Here is a 27,804-nt window from a genome sequence, read left to right as displayed (position 1 = left end):
TTTTCTCTTTTAAGGGTTTCAGCCACAACATTCAAAAAACTTTGATTAGTAGTGTGATAAAGAAAGTACTATACATATTAATTTTGCAGATATATGTACATGTCAGGTTCTCTAAAACTTGTTGTCAGAAAATAAAATAACCCAATTTAGGAAAGGCTTGTTGATTGTTGGCTTTTCACTTTTTCATTAAATTTTGTTGGCATAAGTTTCAACGAAAAGTTGTGGTTCTAATTTATTTATTCAGTTTTACTAAAATGTTTCCTAAAAATGTTTTAAAATAAAAAAAAATATTTTCAGGAGAATAGTTTTTAAAAAATTTCTTGTTATTTTACACAAAGATTTGTACTTACAACAATTTTTGTCCTTGTTTTCAAAAAAAAAAACAAAATTATTTAGTTTTATTTAAAGTAATGTTATTTAAATACAAAAAAAAAATATTATTTAAATCAATTTTGGAAAAATGCTTTAAGATTTTAAGGGTACGGAACTGACTTCATAATGACAACTAAACCGAAAAATGTGCCTTGAGATTTTAGCCCAGTCAAAATTTAGTTCAGTAGTAAACAAATCAAGAACGATTCTCATCAAAAATTAAATTTTTAACATGGAACAAGACGATTTTAGCATGATGTCTGGCAATGGAGACGAAGTTGACTTAGCCAAAGATCTCAGTATCACTCCTGAACCCGAAGATTTGGAAAATTTCTCACAGAGCGACAATGAAACACAAACCCCGCAAAAAGAAGACTCACCTCCGCCAAACAACGACTTCGATGACGATTTTGCACTGCCAGATTCACTAACTGCCGCTTCTTCGTATCATCATCAAAACAGTAACGGAGACAGCACACCCGGCGGTGGATCCGACAAAGAAGGCTCCTCCAAAGAAAAACGTCAAAAACGCGAACAAAAAAGTCGAAAAGAGCTCGAGGAAGAAGAACGCGAGAAAATGCAAGTTCTCGTCTCGAATTTCACGGAAGAACAACTCGATCGGTATGAAATGTATCGTCGTGCCGCATTCCCAAAGGCAGCTGTGAAGCGTCTCATGCAAACAATTACGGGATGTTCCGTGTCACAAAATGTCGTTATTGCGATGAGTGGTATTGCAAAAGTCTTTGCCGGCGAAATAATTGAAGAAGCTTTGGATGTGATGGAAGAAGCTGGCGAATCAGGGCCTTTGCAACCGAAGCATTTAAGAGAAGCAGTTAGACGACTGAGATCCTCAAATCAAATTCCCGTGGGGAAATACAACAAACCGTTCTTCAAAAATAACTGATAAAGGCTTTTGGGTGATTTTTGCTGCTTTTGAAAGTCATCCACGGAACCATCGAGTTTCGAAAAAATATTTTTAGAAATTAGGACGAATAAAAATAATTTTATTTTGTTAAATTAATGAATGTTATTCTTACTCAGAAACAAAAAAAAAGTTAATTACGATGTAAATTAATGAGAATTTACCTTGGCGCGTCGTGAATGTTTACTTAAATTGTCCACAGTCGACGAAAAAAAAACTTTTTGTATTTACCTTTGGCTTACATCATCGTAATACGAATTTAATTTACTCAAAAAAAAGACAAAAAAAAAAACTTGAGTAATTGAAAAAAAATAATTAAATTTATCTGATGGACACGAAAAAACTTCAGAAGTAATTTCCACAGAAAAAAAAATTAAATTGGAAAAATAAAATTCAGTCAAGTGGTTAAATATTTTTTTTCCTACTTAGTATTCATATCGCATCAATTCGAGTAAACTGAGCATCAATGAGCTTTTAATAATATTCGATAAAATATTTTTCCATGCAAAAGAAAAGGATCGGATCCCGAATCAATATTATGGAAATTTTGTTTGCCCAGCACGGTTGACTTGTTTCAACGGATGGAAAATGGAGGAAAATTCTGAAAAAAAAAGTTGGGGGAAGGTAATTCTGTCATTTTGAATACTTACGAGACGCCTATTAGTGGGAATCGTTATAAATAAATAATCAAAAAAATTCATTAATTTTCTTCTTTTCTATATTTCTGATTAATTTTTTTTCATATTATTTATTTAATTGATAGTTGATGATATGCAATAAATTAGTTTGTCGTCTTTCTTTCATTTTTTCTGTTAGATTTATTTATTTTCTATTCATACTTTTAGTTATATTTAATATTAATTGTAATGGTGATATTTATTTAAATGCTTTTTTTTACACAATTGTATGTTTTTTCGAGGGGTGTTTCATGTAGAAATGACGAGGAAATTTATTTTGAAAATTTTTGTATCGAACGAAAAATTATCGATGAAAAAATTATTTTCATGACAGTTTTTTAAAAGAGATATGGTAATTATGAAGATTTGTAAGAAATTTATAAGAATAAATAAATTATTCGAAATCATTTCAGAAAGAAAATAAGAAAAAAAAATTTCTACATAAAGGATGAATTAAATTAAGCTAAATAAAAGTCAGAACTCTCTTTAAGAAATCGAGATTCGATATTAACTTGGAAAACTTAGATAGTTTATGAGAAATAGGTATTTAAAAAAGTAGCATGGATTTTGATATATAGTTTAAAAAAAATATTAAAAGAACAATCATCATCTGGACTTTTCTTGCGAGTCATATTTCCTGAGTTGTTAGATAAAATTCGATAAAGTGCCTTCCTATTAATTTTTCTATATCCAACTGACGTCCTGTAATAGTTGATTGTTGTTCTACAGAACAAGGCTTTGACATAAGACAGTTTTTCGAATTGAGATCACAATGAGTTGGCTTCTTGATAGTCAATATTTGACCTATTCAGTATTTGTCCTTCATCTATGTATTCAGATAATTGCAACTCCAGTTTCTTGATAGTTCTTTTATTGCCTCTTATGTCACTTAATTTTTGCTCTTCAAATTTTATGGCAAAAGGTAAAGTACTGGTAAAAAAAAAGGAAATTCTGTTCAGTACTTAAAGTCGATTGAAATAATTCGTTCCAAATTTTTAGAATTTTTTTTTTCAAGTAGCTAATAAATTTTTTAACAAAAAATTTTATTTAAAAAATATGTCGAAAATAAATAACTAAAAACTTAAATTTCTTTAAAATTTACATAAAAATGATTTTCATTAAATATCTAATGCTCGAATTAATTCGTAAATTTTCTCGTCCCTTTCAACATGAAACACCCCGAAAAAAAACATCATTACCTAAAAATAATATCATTATCATGTTCCGACTATTATTATTTGTTACAATTACATCTATATTAGTCATTTATTATATCAATAGTACATTAGACGGACATGTACGTGTTGTATCATGTTGCCCTTAATAAAATGTTTTGTAATCGATCCAATATTAATTATTTGATTATCACTAAGTAGAAGTAGTAGCATGTGTTTGAGACAAAGTGATTGGTTACATTTTTACATTGATTGCTTTTTTTAGAACTATCAAAGCATGAAATTTTCCCTTTTTTGGGTAATATTTACAATTTGAGGCAGGCGAATTTTCTTATTCTTCTAGGCTTAGATGAAAAATATACAACAGTTATGCAAATTTATACACATTTGACTACTTATCCCAAAAACTTATCCTTAGAAATATATTGTGTTGCTGTGTGGAGTTATTTTAATATATTATGTCTGGAAAATTTGTTTGTTCTCTCCTTCTTCTTCGTCGTCGTCGTATCCTGTGACAGACAAAGTATTTTGTTTGCATTCTGCAAACCCCTCGGATATTAAGTTTAAATCTTTATCACTTTCCAGATTGCATTCGAACGTGCTCCTAGCCCTACACCGTCGTCGTCAATCCCTTGTTAATGTTCTCGATGTGTTCCTTCGCTTTGATTCTCAGTGCTGCGATTGAGTTCGTTCTCATATCTGTCGACGTATTGATCGTCATATTAACGGCATTCGTGACTTCTTTCGCACCGCCATTCACATTCGCTTCATTTTCCTCATCTTTTCCGCATTTTATACTGCCAGGCGATCCGGGACTTATACTTCCATCGGGCGACGACACTCTCGAAAGCGTTTGAGGCGGAAGCGGAGGAGATCGTGTGATATGTCGCATCGTTCCCGGCGGCGGAATGGACGGCAAATTGGGAGGCGTACTGCAAGGATTCGGAGTTCCTGCGCCGGAATTCGAGGGAGGACCCGACATTTGGGGCGAAAGTCTCATCTGAGGCGGCATACCGCCCGCCATCATGCCTTGCGGTGAAATTCGGAGCCCATGCGGGTTATTTGGGTGATGCGCGAGACCCAAATTCGCCGCCATCGCTAAATTATTATGACCGAGACTCAGAGGAGGCGTGAGATAACTCGGATAAACTGTTTGTGGATGCGAGAGAAAACCTTTAAAGAAAATGTTTCCTATTAAAAATAGTTGAAATTCATTTCAGAGATGCAACGTACCTGGTAACGCTGAGAGCAAAGGAGGCGATAACCAAGGATCCACGGGTAGATTTGCTCCATTGCATCCTAGCCGATGAGGTAATTGCGAGAAATGACTTAATCCTAAGCGAAGACTTTCACTTTTCTCTTGGCGTCGCCATTTTGCACGACGATTCTGAAACCAAACCTGAAACGAGAGAAAAAAAATGGAGAAAATGAAAAATTTATTCTATTATCAAGTAATTTAATTTTCAGGCAACGTAACTCAAGCGGCAATAAGCGACGAAGGATATGAAAGAAGAGGCGAGGAGAGGAAAACTTTCAATTTGAAAAGCAGTTAAAGAAAGGTAATTAAGCTTTAAATTATATAATTAACTTTTCTATTATTATGATGATTATTTTTTGATAAGGAAATGTCTCTCTTTCTCGCGCGCACGTCTTGCAAAGTAAATTTCTTTCTTCAAAGTCGATTTTTTTCCATCGTCGTCGCAACAACTCTCGCTAATTGTCTTTATTAAAATGTTTGCGAAAGCTTATATAATTTTAATTAAAGCATTTTAATTGAATTTTCCTGTAAAAACTTTTCTCATTCTCCAGACGACGACGTCGACGACAAGAAATTTTTTTTTTGTCATTTATGTAAATGAGTTGTTGCAATGAAAAGGTGATTAACGTTTATTTCTTTCCATTTCCTACAGGAAAAATTTACGGGCAATCAGATTTTTCCAGTGACAACAACGGTAATTACCTTAATTCACTCTTCTTGTAAAAAATTCTTCATTTTTCATGACAAGACAAACATTTCTCGTAATTAAAATGTTTCATGACGATTGATTACAACACAAATCAAATTCGAATCGAATCAAAAGGAACCTCAAACATTTTCTGGACAACTGAACTTGTAATTATGTTGCAGCGACGACGACACAAACGTTTAAGTAGTTATTATTGCCAGTTATTTACTTGCAACTTGCCACCGAATGATGGAAATAAGGTTAATTAAATACGAGACACGTGTCCTCAAAATTGCTGTTAGACTTGACTTGTGTTTGATTTTCCCCGAAAAAGGAATTTGTAATATTATACAATGCAAGCGATGGGCGAGCGGCTCGACACACGCAGCGTATTTTGATGTGTTTGTTGGGTGTTTCAACATGCCTTTGTGTCTTTTGTTGATGTGACAACTGTAATAATAGTCATTTTATTGGCAATTATAGGGAGCAATGCAGGAATATGGGAAAGTAATTTTAATTCAAAATTGAAACTTTTTCTATTTGTTTTTTTTTTCTTTTAGGTTTGCATTAAATTTTGTGTCTTCAAAGAAAATAATAATCGATCTAACGGTAAGAATTTTAATTTTTGTATCATAATTTTTTTTAAATAAATTTATAAGATTTTTGGGTTTTTAAAGAAATTTTCGAAAAAAATTTAATTTAATTTTTTTTTATTTTTTCTTAGAAATTTTTGAATTATTTTATTCTGACTAGAAAACTTACTTAATTTTGAAAAAATAAATTTTAAAATATTTAATTATTGTAAGTCATTTTTTTTACTTTTTGAATTTTCTTTTAATTTTTGAAAAAAAAAATTATTTTTTTTTTTAAATTTTTCCTTTGAAATTTTTTGAATTATTTTTTTCAAAATTAATTCGAACTAGAAAACTTACTTAATTTAAAAAAAATAATTTTATTTATTTATTTAATATTTAATTATTTTAAGTCACAATCAAGTCACAATTATTTAAGTCATAATTTTTAGTCAAAACTTGTAAAAATATTTCATTTTAAAATTTTAAAAAAATATTTTTCATCAAAAATTTTGATGATCCAAAAACTTAAGAAAAAAATTAAAAAGTTGAAAAAATCAAACATAATCTAAAAAATCAAAAATTTTTTTAAGGAATTTAAATTATATTTCTTCAAATTTATTGAAAAAAATTATAAATTTAGAAAAAAAATTAACAAAACCGCCAAAAAGTCGTTACTTTTTGATTCAATCACAAACAAAAGAAGGACAAAAAATTTGTCTCCGAATACAAAAAACTTTTTTATTATGATATCATGTATGAAACATTATTAAAACCCACTAATGTAACAAACATTGATTCCATTTCATTATAAAAAAAATTCCGATTACAATAGAAAACGCATCAAGATGTGACATTTCGATAAGGAAATTTTTTTTATTCATTTTGCGTTTACTTTATTCAATATTCATTGTCCTCGTTTGTTATTTTTTAAGTGATATTTGAAACTTTATAAACTTTTTGAATTATTTTCAGGTACATTTCGTACATACAAACTACGGAGAAGAGAGAGACAGATAATTGAGTCTGATGCATTACTTAAGGACTCAACAGAAGGGCACACTTTTAATGTATTTGTCACATTTAATTTGATCTTATCGATCAAAATTTTTTATCAAAATCATCGTTTTTTAGTTTTTTTATTACTCAAGAGCTCTTTAAAAAGAGTAAAAAAAAGAAGGGAACAAAGATGACATGATGCGTTGTTTATATTAGTTCCCATTATTAAACTATTAGTTGTAAATTAATAAGCGATTCAACTAAACACATAAAACATAATTTGATTTATAATCAAATGTGAGGCAGGCAATTTCTCACATGTACATAAAAAATGCCGCATGTACACGATTCCCTGCCTGCGTTTTGTGCACGGAGCTCAAAATATCGATCTAACAGAATTTTTTGATTGTTTCTAGCCGTCGCTAAGTAAATGTCTCTCGCACACCGAACATTTTCTCGGACTCGGATTACGGTCGCACGTTTTCAAACACATGAACGGAACGCAGAGAGGAAAAAAAGTAATCTGCATGATTTGACTGTCTAATTATCTGTAAAATAGTTGCGGTATGGATCAAATTACCCAAACGTATTCAATTACAAGCAGTGAGTAGAGTAAACCGCGATTTCTTTCACAAAAAAAAACATTTTACTTACTATTACGCGGCAAAATTATAATGACCCGAAAAGTGCGGAGTGCAGAGAGAAGAAGAGATGAATGCTTGTCATCTTCGGTCTTTTCAGTGTTTTTTTCTTCGTTATTTGTTAACCGAAAGATGAAATGAACGCAATTAGATGATCATTTAGTTTTTTTGCTTGCTGCTATAAATAGATGGCCTTCGGGTTTGAAGGTTCCCGGATGAAGTTTGGTCTCGAGTTTTCGAAACGACTAAATTTGAAATTAAATATCTTGCAATTCTAAAAGTTTTAATGGAGCTGAGATCTTAAATACAACATGCATCAGAGCTTCAACTGAAACTTTGGTATCGAAAACTTAAAACAGATGAAGTTCAATTCAAGGGGATGTATACCTGAAGTATTGAACAATTCGACAGTTTTTTGATACAACTTAATGAGTTATTTTTATATTTTCTATTAGAGGAATGGATCTAGTTTTGACACCAAAGGATCATCAGATGGAAGGCGTTTCAAGTGTCTCCAAAATTCCAACAAGAAAGAAAAGAAGGAAAAATTATACATATGATCGATTTGGAAACGGCTTCTTAATTTTTCTCGTGAAGGATCAACCGGCAAGGATCAAACCATTGGAAAAGGTCAAATTTCTACAATTTAAAATCGAATTACTAAATTGAGTGGGCGTGAAGAAGTAGGATATGCGTTAGCTATATTTCTCAAATCTCAAATGAAATAACTGATATATTACTGAACGAAAAAGTCGAACCCTTTTAAGGTTATATCAGACATTTCTTTTATTAATGGTTCTTAAACATATAGTATTTTTTGGATTAATTGGCGAGATGTCAAAAGAAGCATAAAATAAAAAATCGACTGAGTACTGATGACATGAGGCTAAAAATTAAAAGTTCCTTAAATTTTCATAAGAATATTTAAACCAAATCTAAAGAACTTTGAAAGATTTCATTTAATATTTTTGAATTTGTGAAAATTCAGTTTCATAAACTTACATTCGAATAATTCCTTTTTTTAAAACAAAAATATGTGAATAAGATCAAAAAAGATCATTTCTAATAATTTCATGTTTTTTCCCGTTTAAATCTCGAGTTCGAAAAACTTTAAACTCCCATCGCGATTTTGTAAATTGCCGAAAAATGGCTCCGTCATTATATTAAAAAACGCGCTTCATACACAAAAAAAAGTTAGCGAACGACGATGATTATGTTGTACCTCCCATATTAATTAGTAACAAAAACAAACAAATTAAGTGGATTTATATGGATGGTAATAAACGTAATCATAAACGTCCAATTAAGTCACCACAACACTGCCTTTGTTCGTTCATTTTGCTTTCTCCTCTTTATTTTTATATTCTATTATGTGTTTCAATATGCATTTGCTTCGTCGTTAGTCCATCAGTGTTGCGTCTTTGTGTTCCGGCAAAATATTAATAAAGCTAAAGGTAAACATATGTGCGCTCCTACTCCAATATTTGCTTATAGTTCAAAACATGTCTCGTGTGTGACGACGATGAAGGAAAATTGCGAAAAATATTTGCACCTCACACGTTGTGCCTTCTTCGCAAGCACACATCACACAATTTACTCAGTCAACTAAACTACAATAAGGACTATAATCACATTTTGCACCAAACAACAACCAACATCATCATCACAAATGGTTACAAATTCATAAGTTTCCACATAGAACAACTCAATCTAACCTCCATTCATTCGCCAACGTCGTCGTCGTCTCCGGCTTCTCACACAAGGGGCTCGTTTCTTACATAATAAATTGTTTAACGTACCATGTAACAATATAACCAATTTGAAATTGAAAATGGCAAAATTACACGATACACGAAATATAATAATAATAAAAAAAAAGAAAAACATTTCCGACTACGGTGGAAACTTGAATGATGATGGTGATTGTGTTTAGTTGCCGTTGTGGTTAGAGAAAAATAAAAAAAAGGAAGAGAAGAGGAAAATTGATTGTCGAGCTCCATGATGGTGGAAAAATGTCAAAAAAATATAATAAGAAGTAAAATGGAAATGTATTGTAGCGTGGATAATGTAATATTGAGAGTTTGCAAGAAATTTTTTCTTCTTTCCCTTCTATCCGCCAACGAAAGTAGAAGAAAAGAAAAAATTACCGCCTCCCTTGATACCGCATCATCATCATCATCACCATCACGATAAGAAAAGAAGAAGGAAAATGGAAGAAGAATAGAAAAGAAAATTTCATTTACACATAAAACTAATTTTCTAATTTGGTGCTCACTTTTCCAATTATTATTTCATTAAGGCTCATTTTTCGTTCGTTTTGTTGCTTGCCGTGTCGTGGTAAATTGCGTGGTAATTGGTTTATGAGACACAATGGAGGCGAAAATTGTTACAAGGGAAATATTGAGGCTTCGTACGAAGGAAGTTTATCAATTAAATGAAATAGGGCGACTTTTGATGAGATTTTTAGTCGTTATTGAAAAAATTATTGATATTTTTTTTGAACATTAAAACTCGTTAAAACTCTTAAATTTGACATTAAAATTATTTCTTGGAAGAATTTTTCTATGAAATTCTTCAAAAAAATTTATAAAGCCAGAAAATGAAAATTTTAACTTCTGCAAATGAAATTCTAATCAACATTTCACAAATTAAACCAAACTTTTTTTTACGTCTAAACCTCACACAACGTTGTTCCTTTTAATAAAACAACCCAAAAAGTTGTTTAAAAGATCACTTAAGTAATTTAACGTTCAAAACTAGCGCACGACAGACTGCATTAAAAAATGTTTCGTTGTTGCTTCTTCTTTTTTGTTTAATTTTTCATTTTTTTAAAGTTAGTATACGCATCAGAATTGCATGCAATAAAACATAATTTTCATCGTCATCGTCGTTTAGTAGCAGCAAAAAACATTGCAATGCAATGCGAAAACATGAAAAATAAAATTTTAGACATTGATAGAAGAAAACCCACACAATATATAATTTTATTTAATAAAACCGAAAAATTTTGTATGCAGCCGACAGGTTCATTTATTCAATTTAAATAATTTTATTAACACTAGAAGTACTAACAGGTAGAGAGAACGAGTACTGCTGCTTTTTTGCTTGACTGACTGACTGTTTTGTTGGCTTTGCACATGAAGCTACACCCAGGCATGGCAGTAGATTTATATTTATTTATTAAAATTACAAATTGCTTTAGAAATATAACATTGACTGACGTGCTTTGCCTGTGTGTGTGTGTAGAAAAAAGGGGAGTTGTGTGTGGAAAAATGGTGCAAAATTTGTTAGTTTTTGTTGTAAATAAAATTATAAATTAAGTGAGAAAATAAGTGTTTTTGACTATTTTGTGATTAGAGAGTGACGGAGGAATTTTATGGATGGTTTTAATTTTCGTGTTTCTTGTTTGCATTTAATAAAGTGGTTTTTATTAAAAAAAAATAATTAAAAAAATATTTTTTAGTTAAAAACTCATTAAAAGTCTAAAATTTTATAAATTTTAAATAAAAGAACAAAAAAAAATTTTTTTTAAAAAGAAAAAAAATTAAATTTAATTTAAAAATTTTTAGTTTTAATTAGAATTTTTAATTTAATTTTTTAAAATAAAATTTGTTAAAAATTTTAAGAAATTTAATTTTAATTAAAAAAAAAAATTTGAATTATTTTTTTTTTGTGCAAAATGCCCCATTTAAAAAATTTATGGGGCAAAATGAAAAAAAAATTTTAAAAAACGACCGTTTTTTTCATAATAAATAAAATTTTAAGAAATTTTGAAAAAAAAAATTAAATTTTTAAAATTTTTTAAATAAATATAATTTTAATTAAATTTTCTTTATTAATTTTAATTTCAAAAAAATTTTTATTTTTAATTTTTGAATTTTAAAATTTTTAAATTTTTTAATTTTAACTTAAATTTAATTAAAAAAAAATTATTTTGTATGAAAAAAAATTTCAAATTTTTTGCCCCTCCATTTTTATTAGTTTCCCCTTTAAAAAAAAAATTTTAAAAAAATTTTAATATTATTTTTTAAATATTCCAAAAATGTTAAAAAAGTAAAATTAAAAAAAAAAAATTTAACGAAAAATTTCTGACTTTGAAAAATCAACTTTTCTCCTGTCTCAAAGTTTAATACCTCCAAAAATCTTCAATAAGAAGAAATTGAAGAAGCAAAAAATTTCCTTTTTATTCAATAAATGGAACAAATTTTTGCACACAAACAAGGTTAAAAGCGTTACAAAGACGTTACGACGACGAGTCGCACAAACCATCGCAAGAGTGGTTTAACATAAAATGCCAAGGAAATTGAATTTCAAATAATAAATAGAATAAAAATTGATTTTTTGTGCCTTCAATTTTTTTTTATATTTTTATTTTTTACCTTTTTTCGTACATTCCTTCCTCGCATTCATTCAAGTCAAGGAAGTATTATGATTTTTGTCAAATTTAATATTTTTTTATCTTCCTCCATTCAAACTCTTCTAAGCTCGGTGCGAATTCAAATTGTCTTTAAATGATTAAATTATCCGTTGAGTGTTTTTTGTTTTTCAATTCATTCAGCAATCAATCTTTCATGCGTCGTCTTAAATTTCTTTTCCTGTATAACTTCATTATGTTGTCAATTTCGAATTATGTGTCTCGTACTCACACAAAAACGCACAAATTTCACGGATAATAAACAGAAATTTACCCCTTTTTTCCTATGAAATAACATCAACTATACGAAAAACCCTTTCATTCATGCATATTAACGATCCATTACGGGGCGCTGTGTGTGAATGCTCGCGACGCTTAATAATTCTTTTCCACACTTGAACATAATTGATGGCGTTTAGTTTCGAATTTTTCTCTGTCGATGCACTTGTCTTTCGTAAATATTTTTCCCATCGCAGGTTATCGCAAAATTTTAAATAAAAATCGATTTCTCGATAATTCAATTATCAGGATTTTCCGGTTTTTCTGCGATTTTTTTATTTAAAAAATGTGTCACTGTTGATTTTTTTTTTTTTTGCATCAATTAAGGAAGGTTTTAAAGTATCGAATTTGTCGTCAAATCGAGTCTTTGTCACCACATGAGCAAAAAAAAAATCATGAGAGGGGTGAAAATATGAATAAATAACGTAGGCGGAAAATTATTTACTCGCACACTTGTAACAAACAACAACAAGTCAAAAAATTATGATAACAGATGCAAAATTGCATAAAAGTTGTTTCCATCATAAAAGCGAGTCAAGTGTGATTGAATGAACGTTTGTTCGTATCGCTGCGTGTTTCCTGCGATTCAAAAGGGAACAATTTTTGGATAGAACGAACAAAATGCCTTTAATAGAAGTTGATGTGTTGTTGATGATGATTGTTATTATTTTTGATTGTTTCTTTTTTTTACGTTATTCAATTATGTAATATTAGAGATTAATGCATTGACGGTAATTTAGTTATAGTTTTGTTGTTGTTGTTTGAACGAGCGTTTCATTAGAATGCGGATTGTAAATGGTTTTGATTGAAGAATTGGAAATTTTGTTAAAGGGAAAAGCGGTAATTTCCTGACAGATTGCGTTAAAGTGCTTTGATCTTTCGTACGAGAGAAATTATTTTTTGGCTTTTGGGCACAGATTTTTTTTATGATTTTTTGATAGACTTGAGTTTTTAGTGATTTTGCATTTAAAAGTCTTTGTTTTGTTGTTCAGGTTCAAATCGATGGCAGTTCCAAAATTATTATAGATTCTGACACATTTAGGCACTACAGCATTGGCATGATAGTTGGTTCTTGTTCGTTTTTCATTCAGTTGCCTCAAATTGAGGAAATTATTTTAAAATAATTCAAATTTAATTTTATGAAATTTTTGTGTTTAACAAATTTTTCAATTCAATATTATTTTTTTTTTACAATTTTTTCATCTGAATATTTTTTTTTAAATTTTAATAAATAAAAATTTTTTTTGTTCAATTTTCAAACTAAAAAAATTCTTATTTAGTTTTAAAATTTACTAAATTTTTGATCTAAAATTAATTTTTGAAAAAAAAGTAGAATTGATTTAATTAAAATTAAATTTTAATTTTTTGTTGCTTAAAACTTATTTTTTAAAATATTTTAACGTACTTAAAAATTTTCAATATTTTTTATAAAAAATTTTAAAAAATAACGTTAAATAATTTTTGAAAAATTTTTGAAAATTTTAGCTATTTTCTTGAAAAAGATTTTGATAAAGAAAATTTATTTTTTCCGATGTCCCAAAACAAAAATTGGTAATAAATTCAAAATTTAAAAAAAAAATTTTTTTATAAAAATGAAAAACAAAATACACCAAAAAAATTTTTGGGTTAAATCCTTTTTTTTTGTTTTTATTATCTACATTGAGATTTTCATTTTTTAAAATTGATCTGAAATATATTTTTAAAAATTGAAAAATTTTTGAAAAAAAATTTGGATAAAAATAACTGTCAATTTTTTTTGTTCAAAAACTAATTTTTTTTTTATTAAAAATTGGGTTTAACTTTTGAAAAATTCAACTTGAACCAAAAAATTTTTTTAAAATTTACAAAAATTTTCAAAAAAAAATTTTTTTGAAAAAAAAATTGAAAATTTTTGAAAAATTATAAAAATTAAATTAAATTAAATTAAAATTTTTTTGAAATTTTTAATTTTTTTTTTTTTTTAAATATTTTAACGTTCTTAAATTTTTTTTTCAATATTCTAGGTTTATAAAATTTTATTCGTTAAATAATTTTTAAAAATGTTTTCGCTATTTTCTTTAATTTAATAAAAAAATTAATCAAAAATTTAATTTAATTTAAATCTTTAAAAATATTAACATTTAATGACGTCAATGAAAATCTCTTTCAAAGGTTAAAATTTACCACACTTTGGCAACTCCCGTCGGCTCTAATCATGTCGCACATCAACATCATCAAATTACCTCATTATATTTATTTTTGTTTGTAAACATTTAAATGGTAGACAAAATTTTCTAATTAAGATTTAATTGATATATTTCTTGTTAATTAACTTACGAGCAATGCTGCCACAGCGACGTACTTCGCAAGGCTTTTGTGCAGAAAAAACGACGACATCGAATAATTACAAATAATGAGGCAACTTAATTCGGTTAAATATGGAAAATGTTTTTGACATCACTTAACTTTGCTTGTGTTCTTTCAGTCAGTGTTCCCCCTCAGTTACGCATTTTTGGCATTCATTTACTCCGCGCGGCTGTCATTGTCGTCACAGAAAGTAACCAAATTAGTTGCCTTTTATTTATTTACTCGTCGTATCGTCATCGAGCGACGTCGTGCGACAAACAAATATTCGGAACTCTTCTTTGAACTCCGACGACGACGACACGGGAGTGAGAAAAAATGTCACCAAATAACAATCGGGATCAAATTTCAACTTTTGTGGAAGACGAGACTTTGTTACATTTTTTCAGATTATTTGACAACATCCATATTGAAAAATATCCATCCGAAACACACGACCGACCGATAAAAGCGCGCGCATGCCTTCCGGCGAAATTCCTCACACTTTGCTTTTTTCACACAGTCGTTTTTTTCGTCGAGGAGAGTTCGTGGATGGGTCCAGACCTGATTCAATAAATGTTAACGTTTAATGAGCATTGACAAAAAAATAAACGACGAGCGATGCGTTCAGGCATGTGATTGTTGTTCTACCATACGAGACTCGTGTACAGAGGCTAGAGATCAAAAATGGGGGGATCAGAGCGACGTGGAATGACATGCGCGTTATCTACCAGTTTCATCTCCATTTTGAGCAGGAGACTTTATTGAGTTGTATGTTTTTACTTGTTATTATAGTTGATTTATTTTGCTTGTCTGTGTGTGTGTGCGTTGTAGATTAAGTAGAGAATTTAATTGGTTATGGTAAGGAAAAGTGGATTTCAATTATTTTTATATACTACGCGTTCAGCATACGTGACCCCATACTGCTCATGTGAAGTTTCGAGTGTATTTAGGTCCAAATTCTCCACCCCGCAGCATTTATAACTAAATTAAATTTTAAATGTCCTCCGTTGCCGCTATCCTGTACGGATAAATAAATGTTTTAAACAAAATAGACATTGCACGATGATGACGACGACGACGACGACCGTAAAAGAGGCAAAAATGATAATAGAGTAATAATTGTTTTTGTGAATTGATTGCTTGATGACAACGAACGAACATACATACGAAGGAAAATGGAAATTGTGGTTTTCCATTTTATATTTGTTTTGTGCTGCAACAACAGTAGTTCACAAGCTGCACAAAAATCAATTAAACGATTGTAAATTTAATTATTGATGCTTTTTTGATTTCCTCCTGCTACCGATGTTTCGTTGCCCGATTATGACCTCGTTTCATTGTTTTTGCTTCCAATGCATATAATGGTGTTTAATAATAGAGTTGTTGGACAAAAACATATCCTTAGTGTAAACAAAAGAGACACACGTACCTAACATAACATATCATGAAAAGGTAAACAACACGCTGCTGTATTTCTTTTTTTTTTACGTTAGTTTGTGAATCATGATATAAAGTCGTTTAATCGATGTATTTTGAGATTATGATCAGTCACTTGCTTGTTCGCTCGCCATCACCCTTGTTTGAGTTGAACGTGAAACATATTGCAGGTGTAATTATTTTTATGGACATAAATAATAATATGATTAAAAAGTAAAATTATGTCTGTTTGTCTCTGCATTTGAGTTGTGAGTGTGAGACTAATCATGCGGGAATTGATTTTTCTTGTTTATTTTTACGTTTTTGTGAAGGCGGAAATAAAAGTAAGTAAAGGTCAGGTGTTATATGAAGAATGAAAGGGTTGATAAAGTGAAAGTCGATCTTTCGTGTTAAAATAAAATTTGAATTGAAATGAAAAATTTGCAGATTTTCGAACGTTAAACTAGCTTTTAACTTCAAAATTTCCAATTTTTTTGAGCAAAAATTTGACATTTTAAAAGAAAGTTATTAGATATGAAATGAAAAATTAAATAAAAATTATTATCCGAGGATAGAAATCATTTTTTAAAAAATCATCAAAAACTGTTCAAATTTACTGAGTGGAAATTTTTACTTTAGCATTAAATCACTTTATAAATTTTGACCTAACAAGAGCTAAATTTTTCAGCTTTTGACCTAACAAGAGCTAACTTTTTCAGTTTTTGACCTAACAAGAGCTAACTTTTTTAGCTTTTGACTAACAAGAGCTAACTTTTTCAGTTTTTGACCTAACAAGAGCTAACTTTTTCAGCTTTTGATCTAACAAGAGCTAATTTTTTCAGCTTTTGACCTAACAAGAGCTAACTTTTTCAATTTTTGACCTAACAAGAGCTAACTTCTTTAGATTTTGATCTAACAAGAGCTATTTTTTTCAGCTTTTGACCTAACAAGAGCTAACTTTTTCAGTTTTTGACCTAACAAGAGCTAACTTTTTCAGTTTTTGACCTAACAAGAGCTAACTTTTTCAGTTTTTGACCTAACAAGAGCTAATTTTTTCAGTTTTTGACTTAACAAGAGCTAAATTTTTCAGTTTTTGACCTAACAAGAGCTAACTTTTTCAGTTTTTGACCTAATTTTTCAGTTTTTGACCTAACAAGAGCTAACTTTTTCAGTTTTTGACCTAACAAGAGCTAACTTTTTCAGTTTTTGACCTAACAAGAGCTAACTTTTTCTTCTTAATTCATAAGATTGCAATTCTCCAACTCTCTCGATGTTAGTTGTCAAGTAGTTTGGAAGTAGATTCTTTGTTGCTTTGTAGATGATGACTAGAACGTTAAAACATATTCATTGCCATATACTGAGTAGTTCTGTTTGCTCCAACATGTCACTTATCCTGCTGTATTTGTTTCCTCGAGCCAAAAATTGTATAAGAATTTTTGTTAATGTTTTTATATCAAATCAATTTGTCTCAAACTCACCTACAACTTTTTTTTGATACTTCATAATTTAGCTTCATTCACATTTTGATGATCCAATTGTCCTTCAATCCCCATCCAAATCAAAATAAATTTATATACAATAAAACACTTAACGGTCATCGAATTACGCTTCTGTCTCTGTGTTATTTTTTTTGCCTCCTTCCATTGTTCCACATAATGTTTTCATCTTGATCGTTAATTGATCAAAATCACTCACTAATGATTGTAAATGACGTTTTTTTTATCCGTGCAGTAATAAAATAATCATTATTGCCAATCATGCACTCGACATCTCTCTCTTATTTCATGGTCCGTGTGTGTGTGTATTTTGATACATCTCTATGGCTTGTCACTTGAAACGAAATCTCTCACAGCACAAAAAAAGAACTTGAACCGAAAAGGCAGGCATCAAACAAACAACTTAACAACTAAACAACTATTATAATGCCGTTTTGTAACAAAAATCCCGAACAAATTGAATATGGGAAAGGGATGATGATGATGATGTTGATGAAAATTATTTATTTGGGGGAAGATATATTTGTTATTTATTGTTTATTTATCCACATACGCTCACACACAGAGACATTTAACATGGTTGAATGAAGTAAAATACAATTTAAAGACAGTGAAAGAATTATTCCGCTTTTTCGTACGGTTCCGAATAAATAAATACTACAACGAAAAAAAAAACCTTTTAATATCTTGTATTATATTAAACTTTATATTTATTCACAGAGCGAGCGATTTCATTATAAAACTATGTAAATACCAATAAAATGCTCATTTGAAGGGTGAATGAATTCAAGTTGAATTAATCTTTAGCACACGTTTTTTATTTGCTCTAAATTGAGTCTCTGAGGGTTAATTAACTGTCATTTCATGTGTATTTTATTTTTTTGCTAAATTTGTCGGATTTTGCGACGAATCGACGTCAACTACCGATTTTTGTTTAAATTCATATTTCACAATTGACTGAACATGTCATAAATATTTCCCATTGTTGTGTTTATGTTTTTATGATTTTGGGCACAAAACAAAAGAAAGGTACAACCACAAAGGACACAAAAGGAATTTACGAGCTAATTGCAACTCAATGGGGTTTAATTACGCGCAAATTATTAGCTGGTTCAGTTTCTCGGTTCAAGGCGAGGAATTAATGTTAAATCCGTTTTAATTAACGATTATTATTTATATACGGAGATTTCATGTTTACATTAATTAGTAAATTGCATGTGTACAAAGTTAGTTAACTTATTGTGTGAGTTTCTTTAAAAAAAAAATGAACTATAAATTTTTGTAATTAAAACGACGACATGCATAAGCATGACGACCGTAAATGAGGGATTTCTTGTGTTTCGTGCCCTTGCAAGGATTATCGGGTCGTAAAAAGAAAATCCGATTAAACTTGGGTTTGAGTCAAAAACAGAGATGGGAATACTAAAATGTGAAATTTGATCAAAAATTGACAATTTTTTGGGTTTTTTTTTTTTTTTTTGAAAAATTAGTAGATATTTATAAAATAGAATTTTTAATTTATTTTTTTTTGTTGAAAAAAATAAAAAAATTCTTTTTTGCTTATTTTAAATTAAATTAAATAAAATTAATTTTCTGGTTTTTTAAAATTAAAATTTTTATTAAATAAATAATTTTTTTTAAAATTAATTTTTTAAATTAATTAAAATTTTTATTTTCACTTATTTTCCAAAAAAATATGTTTTGATAAATTTTTTTAACAAAAATACTAAAATATTTAATAAAAAATTATAAATTTTTAAAATTAATAAATTAATATAAAAATTATAATTTTTTTTTTGAAACTTATTTTTGGTCAAAATTTTATACCACTATTTCTAAAATAATTTTTTTTGTTTAAAATTTTAAATTATTTATTTTGAATGATCATTTAATTTTGAAGTGATCTTTAAAAGCTAAATAAATTTTATTTGATTGAAAAATTAAGCAAAAATCTGTAAATTAGGGTAAATGAGCAATTTTTATTTGAAAACCCAAAACCAGAATCTCATAAAATAAAAAAAACCTACAAAAAATTTTAAAAACAATCAATTTTCCCATAACTACCTCTCAAAAGGATATGACCAAACATTAACTTTTAATATGCTATAATGATTGAATAGGAAATCTAATAATAATGAATCGCGTATAACAAACACAACAACCCAGAACGAAAAAAAAGTATATAATTTTTACACGTGCTTATAATTTTAAACGGAAATTAAATGAAGAAAATTTATTGAGGTGTTTGCGTGTCGAGCATTTTTCCCATTTTTTATTTACCTCTACTCATTTTTCACACAAAAACACTTTTTCCTCGCAAAATTTTACTAATTTTTATTTTTTTTTTTTTATTTAATCAAGAAAATTTTCTTTTTTTATGAGGGTAAATAAAATATTTATTTATTAAAACAAACAAAAAAAAAGTAATTAGAAGTTATCAGAAGCCACAATCGACGATCATTGGGATCGATTAAAACCCTCATATGTCGTGATTTATTTAATAAATTTTGAAATATGTATTCTATAACATGCATGTTTTTCTATTTTTTTTTTATTATTGACTAAACATGTTATTACTTATTCTTTATAAATAAATATCATTTCATTGAATTGTTAAGTAAATAACATATGAGGCAAAAAAAAAAGTTGGGAAAAATATCAACAAACATCGTAAAAAGATTGAAATTACCGATACATATAGTTTTCGGAATGCATTTTGCCTCATTTGGTATGCTTACATGAACATTTACGGAATAAATTTTCCGAAATAAAAAACAATAAAACATCAATTTGAATTGGAATAAATGAAAAATTATAGATAAACAAATCGAAGTAAATCGAAGGACACGGGTTTTGGTTTTTTTATTTTCGTTTTTTTTGTCTTTCTATCTTGTCGCTTGAAGTTGAAATATTAGCTAAAGGCACGAAGTCGTTCAGAGCTTTGCACCAATTTCCGCACATGTTATCTCTTAAGAGCCATTTTATTAGCAAATTTGGCGGAAATTTACGACCCAATGCACATTTTCATTGTTACTGATCTGATCAGTACTTAGGTTCGTTCGACAACGATCGATGGTAACCCTATACCAAGTGAATTTAAATGTTTACTTTTCCATATGCTGCTGCATTTTAATACTAATAACAATAATTTTGACATGATTTTATTTGTTTTGCCGTATCATCAACATATATGAGGTTTTGTCATGAAATTCTCTCATAAATAAATGTGTAACAGATATTATTTGTATTTTTGTACAAATAAATATGACAATAATATATTGGAAACGGAGCTAAAACGGAAAAAAATAAAGATGGTACTTACTTGTACACGAACTTCAGGTAAATTGACTTTCATGGCGAGCTCTTCGCGCGAATAAACGTCTGGGTAGTGAGATTTCTCGAAGGCGCGTTCTAACTCGTGAAGCTGGTATGTGGTGAAAGTTGTGCGATTTCGACGATGCTTTTTCTTGGAACATGCGTCGTCGCCTCCTGGGAAGAAATGTCAAAGATTTTTGGTAAGAAATTTTGTTTTATACTTAAAAATTTTAAAAATAAAAATTAATTTTTAAATTTTAAAAAGAAGAACTTGTCGAACAGACCTAAAATTTTAAAATGACAATTCTTAGCTTAGGTTAGTTCGACAAATTAAGAATCTACAAATTGTCAAAGTCGATTAAAATTTTCTTTAAAGAAAAATTTAAAATAAAATAAAATTTTTTACGAAATTCAGAGCTTTCAAAGCAAATAAAATGTCAAAAAATTTAATTTCTAATAAAAATTTTAATTTATTATTAGGTTTGTTCGATAAGACTTAATATTTTTTTCTTAAAAATTTTGACTTTTTGTAACAATTTTGACTTTAATACTTTAAGAAGTTTTGACTAAATTTTTAATTTAAAGTGAATTTCTACAGCTTTTATGAAGATTTTTGATCAAAAGTATAAAACTTTTCTAAATTTCATGATTTTAAAATTTTTAAAATTCTTCAAAATTTGTAATTTTAAGCTTTGAAATAGCTTAAAAATGACATTGATTCGATTTTTTTTAAAATTTTTTGGTGAATTATTTTCAAAAGTATCAAAAAATTTACCTTCATCCTCACTTCCCGATCCCATTTTATCATCTGTGGACATGGTTTGATTCAAATCGTCGCTCGACGCATAATTCCGCATCTCACTCGAACTACATTCATCCACATTCGCCAACTTATTCGCACTACTCCCATTATTGTTGTTGTTGTTATTATTATTATTCCCCATCTCATGATGATTATTCATATCACAATTATTTTGCATCTCATCTAATTGCCGTGCTCGTATCGTGTCAAACTGATTCTTGACATATGCCCCGTAGTTATTGGGCTTAATTGATTTTTCTGCTGCGTCATTGTGCTGCGATTGCGACGACTGCGACTGTAAGTAGTGATAATCCGGTGCAGATGCTCCATCAACTCGTTCATCGTGACTACCATTTAGCACGGTGACATTTTTCGGCGAAAGATCCGTCAAATCACTCGAATCGTCTTGATGTTCTTGTTGACTTGACGTGCCCGAAAACATTTTCGCTAAATTCGCATTACTTTGGATTTCTTGGATATTTTTGCAGTAATTTCGGTAATTTGCATCGAGGAAATATTTATTGCTCTCTTTGAGATTTCGCATGTAGTTCAAATGGTGATGTTGGTCTTGAAATTGCGGATTCACGCCAGATGCTGGATGCGGTGGTTGTTGTTGCTGCTGTTGCGTCGATGGATCACTCAAATCCATTATCGATTTTAAATGCGACGATGAGTAGTTGAAATTTGAAAGCATTTCTGGCGGCGGAGGGGGAAGTGGCTGAGAATGTTGCTGCTGTTGCGGAGTAAATTGATTTTTTGTCGTCGTCATAAATTGATTGTCAGTTGTTTTAATGTGATGCAGCAGCGGCGGATTGCTCAAACCAACTAATGGAGCGCGTGATAGGTCGGTAGCTACAATCATTTCAGCTGAAAAAGGTAAGAAAAAAAAAGTTTTTTTATTCGTTAATTGGCAGCACATAATCATACTTTATGCTTATTATATCGTTATAATATTCGTTCTTTTGTGTACACACGAGTCAATTAGTATTTTTATCAAATTAGTTAAAATAATCATATACATAATTGTGAATTGCGTGTTCGAAGAGAATTCTTCGCCTCATAAAAAACCTACAGCTTTTCAATCAAACAGAAGCAAAAATAAAAAAAACTTTCACCCTCAGGTGGAAAAAGTAATAAATTAGGACTAAAAAAGCCGTAAGTAGAGTTAATTTCAAGTCAAATCAAGTCACAAGGGACATTCATATCGATTACACAAACACAACACACACACACAGAGCATACAATTCTTAATTATTTAACTTGACCACAATTATTTTAATCATCGTATAATAATAATGTTGTTAGTGAACGGGCGACAAAGCAACTCTCGCGAACGCGTGGAATGAGTGAGTAGTGTAGTTTAATTCAATAAAACACTTATACAGACGAAAAAAAAAATAATGAGAATTATTCATAAATAAAAGTAAAATCAAATGCGAGGGTTGACCAAGGCAATTATTATTATCTCGTGTTGAAATCTACGCGCAGTTCATATACTTTTTTTCTGTGTCATTTTTAGCGTTGAACTGATATGCTGGACAACCAGCGGACAGAAATGTTAAAAAGAAATTAAATAAGTTGTAGAATGGTTATAATGACATTAAACACGGTTGTCTGGAAAGTGAAGGATTTGGTTTGATTTTGATTTAAATTTTTATATTTTTTTATATACTTTATATTTTATATTTTAGGTTCTCATTGGATTGTTTCATTTTTAATTTACAAAAAAAAAAAATATTTGGAAGACCATTGAAGTCAGAAAACACGGCTAAGATTCAATTGCCATCAGGAAATTTAGAGTATTCAAGAAATTTGATAAATTGGTAAGGAAGGTCAATATGATTCAAGTCAAGCCTAAGCAAGGACAACAAACCATAGATTTATGGCCAAAATGATCAATCTTATTTGACGTCTTTCACTCACTACTAAGTCTAAGTCTACTGACATATGGCGCTCCCATTTTGACATCATTGGCTCAATCGCACAAAAAGAGGATCTCTAAAAACAAAATGCTGAGAATGATACACAACGAGCCACCTCGTACGCTGTCTATAACACAGCATCGAGAAAATCGAGGAGTTTCTTGATAAACTGAGAGACAACTTCAAAATGCGACGAGCATTTCTGTGATTTAGTTTTCTTTTAATCAAATTAAAAATTATTTTATAATTTTTCCCCATGTGAATGAACATCAAAAAATAAAAGCCGAATTATCGTGAGACATGAGATATTGAATGACAAGAATATTAAGTCACTTAAAAAGATAGATAATTGAAAGAAACCATTAAATGTATATATTTATGTTGGAAATCGTAATATAAAAGTGTTTATTGTGAAAAAATTTCCCGAGCTCCAAACATCAATTTTTTTTGCAAAAGCTTTCATTTCTTGTTTATAGCTAAAAACATAAATTTTACAATTTTTTTTCAAACTTTCAAAAGTTGTAATTCAAAACTACCCAATGTTATTTTCAAATATCTTTTAGTTAAATTTTTTCAAACAAATTTTTGTCATAAAAAGATTTCCATCGAACCGTGACCACCTTCCATCATAAAGAAAAACAATTTCGACAAAATGTGATTATTATTCAAATCACTCGCAAGTGGTCTATACCGACACACAAAAAAAATGTGACCAAAAAAGTTTCAATTAACTTTTTTTTTGTCGTTCATTCGTCTCCTGCTCCTCGTCGTCGCTCGTATTTACATTCATTGCCTCCACAATTAATTACGAGACTCGGTCTCTCGCAAGGTAATTAATCACTGTCGAATTATCATAATGGCTGTGTTTATTCATACTAATCATAATAACTGCTATTTTTTTACTTTTCCTCTCTCTGTGTATTTGTTAACTACTTAACATACAAGCTCGTTAATTATTTGTGTCCTTCTAGCTGAGCGGTAATTAAAAATCAATAAGAACGTATAAAAAATTCACTTTCAATTAAAATTTTAAATGTTATAAAAGTGCATTAACGCAACAACTGAATATATCAGCGAACAGCTTGTCAGAGTCCTTTTCAATTATGGCGTGCAAAAATTTTTCTGCGTGTCGATTTAATGTGCGAGCCTTAGCAGCACGTCTTACGACGACGAAGGTTATTGACATGCAAAATAGCCATTAAAATAATTTTTCTGCGATTGTAACAAGTTTTAATTAAAATTTTATGTTTCGAGCCATGTCTGTGACTGTTTTTGAGTTATTATTTTATTTATCAGACCAACGAAAAAAAAAATGAAACGGAAAAATAATAATAATGGTGTGATTGATGAAAAAAAAACGAAAACGAGGAATTCGCTTTAAAGGCAATAGGTGAAAAAGGGTGGGAAAATTAGTATTTGTTAGCGTTTATTTGTTTAAAAGTCGCTTTCGTTTAAAAATGTATAAAAATAACGGGAAATATTTTCGCATGATGAGAAATAATTGATTGCATGTAGTTGTAGTTAGTTTGTAGTTCTGTTCGGAATAACAAGGCACCTCGGGGGTAGATCGTGGATTGAAACAATAGAGGAAAGGAGTTAACTTTTTAAATGGAAAAATAAAGTGGTTTTCTTAATTTGGATAAGAAACATGAGGGTGAACAAGAAAACTCATTCCATGGGGAAATTTGTTAGTCTTTCAGGTAAAATAGATCTATAAATGTCATTTTCAGACCATTTCATTCGAAAATTCAATTTTAAGTAAAATTACTGAAATCTTTAAGAAAATGAGATTTTAAAATCAATAAGAGCTAAATTTTTAAGAATTAAAAAAAATAATTAAAAAACAAATTTTCATGGAAAAAAATCAAAATCAAATAGAAGAAAGACATCCAATAGAAAAGGCGACAAATAAATCATTTACTAAACAATGTTGTCTTGTTCAATTTTCCCACTCTGCTCTCCTTTTTGTCTCGTCTTGTAAACACTTGCCAAGACGAACGAACGAAGGAAGTTGACATAATAATCAAATTGTGTTACTAATCGCTCCATTTGATTAAAATAAATCTCTAGACACTCAATTAAGACTTATTAGTTGGATGAATTTTGTAGAGTATTGGACGAAGACGACGATGAATCAATATCATGGCAGCTGTCTCTTGTTGAACGTGTTTCTTATAAGCCGATTAATTGAAGCTTATTTATCACCTCTCTTGACTTGTTTTTATTTTGTTCAACAGTGACAACAAAAGACGTCACAAAATGGCTCGAAAAAAATGCGTGGGTCGTGTTTTAATGACTTTTAATCAAGATACAAGTCAAAAATGTTCCTCCCTAATAACTTTTTTTAAGCAAACGCGTTAAACAGCTTTTCCTGTTTCAATAAAAAAAAAATCGCGCAAAGCCATTCAAAATTAAATTATAAATTAATTTAAAAACATTGATTGAACATAATTGACACATTCGAGCCTATAACAATGCAAACAACAAACGGAACGCAACAAAAATAAATCAATAAATAAATAAATAATAAAAATTGACACGCTGCTATAGACACGTTCCATTTGCCTGCAATTTTATGGTTCAATCACCACTAAATTTCAACGTACACCTGTAAATATTTCTAACGTCGCATGAAATGCCTGCCAAGTCGGATTTTCTTCTCGCCGAGTCAAATCACAACGAAAAACTTTACATTCAGCAAGTTTTTAATTAAATTACAATCAAATAATTTTACGGTTGATTGATAAAACATTTCATGTGTGAGTCAAAATTACAAACAAACACACACACACAGAGAGCAATTAAAGTGCAATCAATTAAAGTAAGTTCATGTAAGGCAAGCAGGCAAGGAGCGGAAGTATAAATACTGCAAGAACGAACAGTTTGGGCTTTTTGATGTGTGTTTAAGTGCAGAGGAATGGTGCAAAAAATAACAAAACAAGAATACTTACTGCCATTTTCCATGCAGCGATTGTTGAGGCCTAAGATTGCGTCGATTGTGTGTCGAGGTGTGAGAGTTTGATTGTTTCCGCCGTAATTTGAGGATTTGCGACTGTCGTCAGAGCAGTAGTCAATATCTGTGGAGAGATAAAAAAAAAATTTTTTTTAAAGAGTTTAATTTTTAAGAAATTTCTAAAAGATTTTCTAAAAAATTCTCGTCAAATTTTATAAATTTTTATTTTATATTTTTTTTATTTATTAGAAATTACTTCAAAATCAATATTTTTGTTAAAAAATAATTAATTTTTTGAAAAATATGAGGAGTGTTTTATTTAAAAATAATTTTTATAAAAAAAAGTTAAATTATTTTCTAAAAAAAATAATTATTTTAAAGTATTTTTTTCAAATGAATTTAAAGAATAAAATTTAAAAAAACTCACAGAAATTTTTTTTTAAATATTAAAATTAATTTTAAAAAATTTAATTAAAAATTAAAAAAAATATTAAATTAATAAAATTAAGAAATTAAAGACATTAAGAAAATTCAAACTTTTATTTGAAAAATCAAAAAATTAACCGTCGGCTCTTAAATTAATTTTTTTTTCAAAATTTTCCCTAAAAAATTTTTTTTAGACACTCACCACTATTTTTCAAATTATCCTCCATATTCGCATCATCCACATCAATATGATGATTATTTTCCTTAATTTTTTCCATTATCGTTTGCATGTTTACAATTTTATTGGATTCACGAATTTTCTCTAATAAATTCTTAAAATTTTCCGTTTCCTTTTCCGAAACTTGTTTTGTTGTGTTATTGTTGGGAGACATAAATTTCTGAATTAAACGTTGAAACATTTGCTGTTGCACCTCTGGCAATGTATTAATTATGTCCATTGTGAGAAATTTTGTTTAAAAAATTATTATTTTTTTCTTGCACATTTGTCAAGGACATTTGTCTTCTTTTTCCTTCTTTAACAATATTTTTTTTTGTTTCACTTAATAAATATTTTTTTTTTTTAATTTTTTATTTATTTAATTAATCACTTTTTTGATGATTAATTATTTTTTTATTTCTAAATTATTCAATATTTGTTTTATTTTTTGATCCACTTTTTTTTAAATAATTTATTTTCTTGTCAAAATTTTTAATAATTTTTTTTTTATTAAATATTCACTTTATTTTTTTCTCTATTTCTTCTTCTTCTTCCTGGTGTGCATAAATATAATTAATCTCCTAATAAAAGTTGTTTATTTTCTTCTGCAACTGCTACGGTGCAGTAATAAAATTACCGACACGGTCGAGAAAGCGAGCGAAAAATAAAATTTAAACGACCGACAAAACACACACCTTGTCACGTGAAAGGTAAATCAACGTTTGAAACTTTATGTTTGAGGAAAATTGTTTCTAGTCCCTTTTACACGGATCGTGTTCATCGTACAGAAATATGGGCGGTCGTTCAACTGAGAACAAAATGTGTCTGTATGTATTGTGCAGAGCACAGAGGAAAAGCAACAAGCTCTTGTACATCGAAACTATGTGAGTTATGGAGCGCTCGTAGCTGGTTAATTGAAAAATTGTTTGTACGTC

General features: G+C 29.2%; 2 protein-coding genes across 2 annotated transcripts; one reads left to right on the top strand and one right to left on the bottom strand.

The window, feature by feature from the left end:
* The first annotated feature begins 553 nt into the window (after positions 1-553).
* On the top strand, positions 554-1,393 carry LOC134830787 (transcription initiation factor TFIID subunit 11). The gene has a single exon (XM_063844370.1). The coding sequence runs from the start codon at positions 605-607 to the stop codon at positions 1,274-1,276; it is 672 nt and encodes a 223-aa protein (XP_063700440.1). The 5' UTR covers positions 554-604; the 3' UTR covers positions 1,277-1,393.
* Positions 1,394-3,756: 2,363 nt separating this feature from the next.
* Positions 3,757-27,110, bottom strand: LOC134828918 (retinal homeobox protein Rx). The gene is made up of 6 exons (XM_063841909.1): positions 26,855-27,110; positions 26,225-26,350; positions 21,325-22,218; positions 20,557-20,723; positions 4,380-4,545; positions 3,757-4,319 (listed from the first exon to the last, which is right to left on the bottom strand). The coding sequence occupies exons 1-6, from the start codon at positions 27,108-27,110 to the stop codon at positions 3,757-3,759; spliced, it is 2,172 nt and encodes a 723-aa protein (XP_063697979.1).
* Between the last annotated feature and the right edge of the window lie 694 nt (positions 27,111-27,804).

This window comes from Culicoides brevitarsis, chromosome 2 (genome assembly GCF_036172545.1).
Source record: "Culicoides brevitarsis isolate CSIRO-B50_1 chromosome 2, AGI_CSIRO_Cbre_v1, whole genome shotgun sequence".
Lineage (NCBI taxonomy): Eukaryota > Metazoa > Arthropoda > Insecta > Diptera > Ceratopogonidae > Culicoides > Culicoides brevitarsis.
This window is presented reverse-complemented; position numbering and strand designations above follow the sequence as displayed.